The 8751-nt window shown below is 41.0% G+C and overlaps 1 protein-coding gene across 1 annotated transcript; it reads left to right on the plus strand.

Moving 5' to 3' along the window:
- Window positions 1-3365: 3365 nt before the first annotated feature.
- LOC115367267 (uncharacterized) lies at window positions 3366-8112 on the plus strand. The gene is made up of 3 exons (XM_030062938.1): window positions 3366-3467; window positions 3950-4090; window positions 5712-8112. Exons 1-3 carry the CDS (start codon window positions 3387-3389, stop codon window positions 6804-6806), a joined length of 1317 nt encoding a protein of 438 aa, XP_029918798.1. The 5' UTR covers window positions 3366-3386; the 3' UTR covers window positions 6807-8112.
- Window positions 8113-8751: the final 639 nt, after the last annotated feature.

An 8751-nucleotide genomic window follows, 5' to 3' on the forward strand; every position in this document is an offset into this window, starting at 1 on the left:
TAAAAAAAACAACAATGTTTCTGAGTTCAAACACCATTCATTTGCAAAGTAGGAAGGATCTCTGATCCTGTTATGTACAGTTTTTAAATAAAGCTTAAAGCTTTAAATAAATCCTTAACCAACATTTAACCCTTCATATCATTTAGATTTATTCTTTGGGTTAATCTGGAATGTGTTTTAGAATAAGGGTGAGAGTGTCTGCATATTATTTTTTTTTCCTTTTAATAAAGATGTTAGTTGCACTTATGTATAATGACGATGTAATCATTATTTGGTATGAATGAACAAAACACTTGAATGACCACGCAGTTTTTTTCTGAACTTTAATTGCTGACACGGGATTGAAACAGTGTCAGTGCTTCAGTCGTGCTCTTGAGAGGTTGCTATGGCTTCAGTTGTCCACCAGATGTCACCGTCACTGAAGCCTTGAAGCTTTGAATCTTTTTCGGCACAATTGTTAGGAAAGCCTCAGTGCTTCATGAGGCTTCACCTGCCCACCACTACTCATATCCTCATCCTTGATGGATTTTACTGGTCCGACCTCCACAGTCTTGTCGACTTTGAAATAAAACAGCGCATACTCCATGACTGCTCACGTTTGAACTAGCTAACGTTAGTTGGCGCGTTTGCTAGAAGATAACCGTCTTCGTAGCAAAGGACTCTGGGATGCGTGGGGACGCGGCACGCCCTGCGCGCATGCGCAGTGCACAAGACCGGGCACGCAGCTCTCACCTAGCCACCATCTCGCCTAGCCGTAGATGTATCAGCGTAGCCTACTAGAGCAGTTTATTATGGCTCAAAAACGTGGAGGTTATCAGAAGTATTTGGAGAGCGAGTCAGACGAGATTCCAAGGAGAACCAAGTACAGATGGAAAAGACAGGTAAGTTACGTAGATAATACTCAGGTGACATGACCGATAGATCAGAGTGTGTGTTTTCTCTCTCTCTCTCTCTCTCTCTCTCTCTCTCTCTCTCTCTCTCTCTCTCTCTCTCTCTCTCTCTCTCTCTCTCTCACACACACACACACACACACACACACACACACACACACACACACACACACACACACACCGTCCGAAAGCGCCGGCCCGGTCTTATGCCAAAGTGTGGTATCCTATAAAATCGGTGTCAATGATTAAACATTATTTTCATTACAAAACCCAGTCGTTTTTGTCTGTTATTGCTAGCCAGCTAGTGCCAGCGACCTGTGCCACATTTTGTGAGCTAAGTTTATTTTCCGGAGAAAACCAACATTGAAAAGGACGTATTGTGGTTCTCAACCTGTGGGTCTGGACTCCCAGGGTGGTCCCCACAGAATTATGGGTGGGTCCCCAGATGACAGTGAACTGATAAATTAGGGACTTGTAAGACCCTCAAAGAAAAATACTGCTTCAAAAGTGATTAAGCAATCAACAAACTGCTAAAAACATTGGCCAAATTGTAGTAGTAGTAGTAATAATAACAATAATAATAATAATAATGATTTTAATAATATTATAATGATGGCAAAAATTGAAAATAGCTGATCTGCAGGCTCACAATGCCATGCAACACGAGGCGTTGTGAGCCTGTAGATCTGCTATTTTCACAATATTTATCTGTGGAAAATAGTAAAACAAATTGGGGGGATCCCAAGTTCAAATATGATTTTGGGGGTTCACGGCCTGAAATGGTTGAGAATATGTCACTGTAGTAGACAAACAAACCGGGGATTCTTACTAATGTTACCTCAACACATCTCACATCAGTATCGGTAACCTATAACATACAAACACCTAGCCAATCCAGACACACAAATGAATACACAATCAGCTGTATGTCATCTACTCATCAAATGGTGTGATTGCTGATGTAAATACAAGAATTTGTGCATTTCTCTAAGTACTGCAAAGAACACCATTTTATCAATTCATTTCATACTATGTGACTAAAATGGCTAGGACTTTGGCTGAAAAGGACATATTGGTCTCCATTGAATATGCAGGGGTGCAAATTTGTCACCTTTTGGTGAAAATAAACGTTTTAAATCCAAATTAATTTGATCCGTGTGTAAGGGCTCTTTGTCACCTTTTTCACAGGTGATGGGTTTGCATTTTTGCACCCATGGCCCTAATATATTTTATTCCAGAACTTTCTATTCGAAAGTAGTACCAGTTGGCAAGTGTCTTGTCAATAAATGAAAATGATAAATTTCCCAGCTAACTGAATTAAGTAAGGTAGCTTCAAGCTAGTATAGCAAGGTAGGATTCTGTATTTGCCATTCATATGCCCTTGTAATTAAGTGACCTTCTTTAACTCATTTTCTTTTCACTGGTAAACCTGTAGAAAAGAGAGAGGAGGACTTGGCGCATTCCCAAGAAAACCTGGGCAAGGGTTCCAGGGTTGCAATGCCTGGATCTTCAAAGGTATGTTGTCAATCTGTTACAATTCAGACACCTTCACAGTGTATCTTGTTAGTGCTTACATACTTCAGTCGTGCACCTCCGACTTGGAGGTGACCAGCTCCTCCAAAGAACATTTGATCTAAGGAATGAGTTTTAACCAGCTGTATGGTTAGACTAATTAGACTACGGCATAACTGTAGTCCAGCTCCAGTACTTCAAGGAGGAAGCTCACTTTGGTTACTATTGGATGAAGTGATTTATTTCAGGGTTTTGTACCACATCTGATTAATCACTTCATCCAATAGTATTTCACAGGAAACCAATGTGTACGCCTCGTCCAGGAAGTAGTGAACGGGACTGCAGTTATGCGCTTAGCCTATGTTCCTACAGCTGCCCAGCTGGTTGAACAGAGCTCATTAGTATCCAAATCACATCAGCTCTATGTCTTCTATGTCATATAGGGTTATATCTGGCTCTATTTCTTACACCTGCCTTATAATATTTTTGTTAAGAAAACATAACTGTGAGCTATGCAATGTGGGGGATTAAAGCTAACCCACTGTGCAATGATTTTGGTAAATAGAATACAGTTTCCAAAAGGGTAGGTTAACTTTGTGTTCTCCACGTTGTTCCAAGTTAAAAATAGATACCATGACAAAAACATATTGTCAGGTCAGCAAGTGGTGCCGTGAGCAGAGTAGCCGCCCCATGTAGAGGCTGCAGTCCTCACTGCAGGTCGCCCCGGTTCGAATCCCGCGTCGGACAGCCCTTTCCTGCATGTCATTCCCTCTCTCTCTGCCTCCCCCTTTCTTGTCCACTGTCTACTATCAAATAAAGGCAAAAAGCCAAAAAAAATACTTAAAAAAAACATATTGTCAACTACTACGCAAAAAGATAATCCTGCATAGACTAGAACAGCTGGTGTTGAAATGGAATATAAAATGTGATATTTTTGTATGTTTATCTGCAGGCAAGGAAAATGCATCTGATCCTGAAGAGGGCATGAGCGGTGAAAACACAGGACCTAGTAGAGACTTGATGCAAGGAGATTCTGATGAAGACAGCATGCCTGGGCCTTCAATGGTATGTACTTAGATTTTGCTTCAGTAGTATAATAGTATTGTCAGCCACGTTCAAATTTCACTCATGATACTTGTATTACCTGTAATCATACACTTTTATTATCTGTTTGGATAATAAAAAGGACTCCAAATCCGTTCATACTTACTCGTTTTCATGCACTCTCAGTCATCGTAGGTACATAAATAAGGCACCTTTTCTATCATAAGTGAATCAATACTAGGTAGTATCTATCTATCTATCTATCTATTTGAATCTGTACTTTCGGTACCATCCCTTCTATTAGGTGCCCATCCCTATTTATTACATGCATGATTTATCAGATTCTTTTGGACGGGCAGGTTCGACTCGGTTTATAACAATATCTCATGTAAAGTAAGCCGGTAACATAGAAAGATAACCTTATTGAGACTAACTCGAGAGCTTAGAAATGAAATGGAACAAAACTACCGGTAAATCATATTGTTTTCTGTTTTAACCCTCAGAGTGAGGAAGAGGCATCTCGTTTTGAGGAGAGCCAGGCTGATGAGGAGAATCTTGAGGGCACGGGCGGTGAAAACGAAGGAGCCAGTAGAGACTTGACGCAGGGAGATTCAGATGAAGAAAGCATGACTGGGCCTTCAGTGGTATGTACTTATATTTGGCTTCAATAGCCTTGGTAGTGTGTAATAGTGTTAGTGTGTTAGTGTTAGTGTCATCATTGTTGCTTGTGAGACTGTCTTACTGTCTGTGAGACTGTCTGTGAGACCTAATATCTGTTGGAGAAAATTTCCTAGCCTGGCACAGCTACTCATGTTCTTGTGTTAGATTACGGGTTTTCCCAGACTTATGTCTGGATAAACGCTCAAATCAATGTAATGTACTAATTACTACGTAATGTAATAAAATGCATTTTTATCCGAAATGTGTCTGACAGCAGGAACGAAACCGCTAGGCGTGCAGTTTTCAGTTTCCCTCCCTATGCATAGAGAAATCAGACAGTGACAGACACAGTTCAGATGAAAATGCCTTTTAACAAAGCAGAATATAACACAATTTCTGAACAAACATATATGGTATGGAGACATAGGAAAGCCATTAGAAGGCCACAGGATTAAAAATGTGGATTTCACAATCTTAATCACATCAGTTGGCTTACATTTCAACGCAGTCATTCAGTAGTAGAGCCAAAATGTTCTATTATGTAATCTTAAAAAGGTTGAAGTCCATCTGATGGTCACATCCCAAAGGACGCAAAATTTGTTCTCCGCATTTGACCCATCCCCTGAGGGAGCGGTGGGCAGCAGCGGTGCCGCGCCCGGGAATCATTTGGTGATCTAACCCCCCAATTCCAACCCCAAATACCGAGTGCCAAGCAGGGAGGCAATGGGTAGCATTTTTAGAGTCTTTGGTATGACCCGGCCAGGGATTAAACCCCCAACCTCCCAGTCTCAGGGCGGACACTCTACCACTAGGCCACTGAGTTAGCATAGCCTTACTTTATTTATTTATTTTATTTATTTATTTATTTATTTATTTAAAAAGGGACAGTACATATTAATGAACAAATAAATGTAAATATGTCGGATTATAGCCGTAGGCTAATTTCCATCCGTAGTCCCTTGGCAGGTAGATGTTCACAGTGGATAGAAAGTAAAGACAATAGACAAATATAATAAATTAAAAAAAAAAAAAAAACGGGTACACAGAATCACACAAGACATACACATACCGTCAGAGCCAGTGTGCAAAGAAGCGGAGTTGGTTACTACAAAGTGCCAGTGCAGAAAAGTGCTAGTGCATATTTACAAAGTGCCATTGCAAATGAGAATTGCACATTGCTCTTGTCCATCTATATTGCACAATGCCCTTAGAGAGTGCTAGTACATATTATACGTGCTGCTGCATAGCGTCCGAATATATATAAACAAGAAAGGATTGCACATTGCCCAAATTTGCATATTGCAAATTAAGAGTGTTGGAAAAAGAGGGAAAAAAAAAACTCAGGTATATATAGAATTTACACATGGTCACAGATCTGGTTGTTCCTTATCCACACCTTAAGAAACCTCTTAAATATTGCAAAGCTGGGAGATTCAATGACTGAGGATGGTAGGCTGTTCCACAGCTTGCTTACTTGAATAAAATAGCTGAGTGGAGAGGTATCTCATGTGAATAAACATCTCTTGGCTATACAGCCTTTTTCAGAAATAGAGTTATTAAATAAAGAATAAAACTAAATCTTTTTTTTTCTTTGTCAACATGCAGAATGAGGACGATCCATCAGATCCTGGAGAGAACCTGTCTGATGATGGTGTGATTGCTGGAAGTCAAGGAGCCGAGGAAGATTTGATTCAAGTTGAAGCTGATGCGGACAGCATGCCTGTGTCTTCAGAAGACAAACCAACAGATGATCTGTTGTTTCCTGGGGCAAGTTTTACAAAAAAAGAGACTGTATTGATGCTGATGTCTTATGTGTTACGGCATAATTTAACCAGCGAAGCAGTAAGTCACTTATTGGAAATGTTTAACATAATGTTTCCAGGTCTTATCCTGGCATCACATTACCTCTTCAACAAAGAATTTGGTAGTTACTCTGATTTTGATGTTCACTTCTATTGTGAAAACTGTCTGACATACTTTGGCATTAGAGCAGACTGCCCTTCTCAGTGTAACTCATGCAACACAGTTTTTGACGCTGAAGCAAATTTAAAGAAGGGCATTTACTTAATTGTTTTGCCACTTTATGGACAGATAAAGCAACTGTTAGAAGTACATGATGTAACTCTTAATGAGAAAACTACAACCACTGGGGTTTTTTCTGACACAGAGTCTGGTCAAGAATATCAAAAACTATGTGACACTGGAGTTCTCAGAAAGGATGATTTGTCTCTTATTTGGAACTGTGATGGTGCACCAGTCTTCAAGAGTTCCAAATGTAGCATTTGGCCCATCCAGTGTCAGATAATAGAGCTAAAACCAGAAGTGAGGAAAAAACATGTTTTGGTGTCAGCGTTGTGGTTTGGGCCAGGTAAACCATCTGTATTTACATTACTAACACCCTTTGTTAAAGAGGCCTCACTGTTGGAGAAGAAAGGTGTTGAATGGCAAGATGTTCAGGGAAACAATCGCATCTCAAAAGTGTTTGTTCTAATCTCGAGCTGTGACTCGGTTGCTCGTCCGATGCTACGTAACACAAGGCAGTTCAATGGTCGCTATGGTTGTGACTTTTGTTACCATGAAGGCGGTAAAAACTATCCGTACCAGAACCTAAACTTAGAAATGAAAAAGATCATTACAGGCATGCAATGGTTGGTACAGAGAAAACCCCAGTGTATGGAGTCAAAGGGCCATCTCCTTTAATGAAGCTTGAGCATTTTCAGTTGATAAATGGTTTTGTCCCAGAGTACCAACACAATGTGTGCTTGGGAGTCACTCGTCAGATAGCTTCATTGTGGTTTGATACTGAAAACCACGAGAGGCCCTGGTATACCGGCAGACAAATAGAGGAAGTGAATTGACGACTGAAACAAATAAAACCTCCTGTTGAGGTAACAAGGACCCCAAGATCGCTTAATGAGAGGAAATTTTGGAAAGCTTCGGAGTGGCGAGCGTTTCTCCTCTTTTATGCTCTGCCTGCTTTAAAAGGCATACTCCCTGCCCGGTTTTGGAACCATTTTTTCTTACTCGTTTTTAGCATGTATACAGTACTACAAGATCAGGTCAAGTCTAGCTGTACATTCATGTCTGAACTGTCTCTAAAGAAATTTGTGATACAATTCCAGAGACTCTATGGCGAACACAACATGTCATTCAACATACATTTGCTAACACATGTCCACCAGAGTGTAAGACATTGGGGTCCATTATGGGCTACGTCGACATTTGTATTTGAATCTAATATGGGCACTCTGCTAAAGTATTTTCACGGAACCCAATATGTCCCCTCCCAAATTGCTTCTAAGTTCCTCTTGTGGAGAGAGTTGCCAAAAAGGTTCAAACAGATAAGATGTCCAAAGTTTCAGTCCTTTGTCGAAAAAATGCACTTTAATGAACGAAGAACTGAAAAATGCGAGGTACTGAATGAAAGTGTTACAGGGTTTGGGCACCCCCCTGTGAGAGCAAATGTGACAAATAGGCATGCTATACAAAACTTGTGTCGATCTTTGGGTAACCACTTTACTGTTGGTGACTGCTTTTGGTCATATAGACGTTTTTTGATTGATGGAGTGCTGTACCACAGTGAAAGGTATGAAAGGCAAAAAAAAAGATCTAACAATGCAGCACGCTTGAATGATGGCACATTTTGCCTGCTTGGCGACCTTGTGGTTTTTAAAAGCAGCTGTGAACATCAAAGCCCTGCAACTTGTGAGTGTGAGAAAAATTGTTGTATTTTAGTTGAGATGCTGAAAACAAACAGAAGGCCAGTGTGTAAAGACCGGCAAGTTGGGGTAGTGAGTAGTTTCATCCATGTTGTTGAGAAGACTGGTAATATTTGTGCGATCTGGCCAAATATGGTTCAGAAGAAATGTGTTTTGGTTGAAGTTGATCATTTGTATGTAATCCCATTGCCGAATGTGCATGAACGTGACTAGACTGCCCTGCAACTTGTGAATATGAGATGCTGAAAACAAACAGAAGGCCAGCATGAATCATTCATAGATACTGAATACTAACAATGGATTATTATATAGTTCCCAGAGGTGTTTAGCACTTGTTGGTCCCTTTGCCTTCACTCTGCGGTCCAGCTCACCCCAGACCATCTCGACTGGGTTCAGGTCCGGTGACTGTGGAGGCCAGGTCATCTGCCGCAGCACTCCATCACTCTCCTTCTTGGTCAGATAGCCCTTACAGAGCCTGGAGGTGTGTTTGGGGTCATTGTCCTGTTGAAAAATAAATGATGGTCCAACTAAACGCAAACCGGATGGGATGGCATGTCGCTGCAGGATGCTGTGGTAGCCATGCTGGTTCAGTGTGCCTTCAATTTTGAATAAATCCCCAACAGTGTCACCAGCAAAACACCCCCACACCATCACACCTCCTCCTCCATGCTTCACAGTGGGAACCAGGCATGTGGAATCCATCCGTTCACCTTTTCTGCGTCTCACAGACACGGCAGTTGGAACAAAGATCTCAAATTTGGACAGACCAAAGCACAGATTTCCACTGGTCTAATGTCCATTCCTTGTGTTTCTTGGCCCAAACAAATCTCTTCTGCTTGTTGCCTCTCCTTAGCAGTGGTTTCCTAGCAGCTATTTGACCATGAAGGCCTGATTCGCACAGTCTCCTCTTAATAGTTGTTCTAGAG

The sequence above is a fragment of the Myripristis murdjan genome, chromosome 11 (genome assembly GCF_902150065.1).
Source record: "Myripristis murdjan chromosome 11, fMyrMur1.1, whole genome shotgun sequence".
In the NCBI taxonomy this organism is placed as follows: Eukaryota; Metazoa; Chordata; class Actinopteri; order Holocentriformes; family Holocentridae; genus Myripristis; species Myripristis murdjan.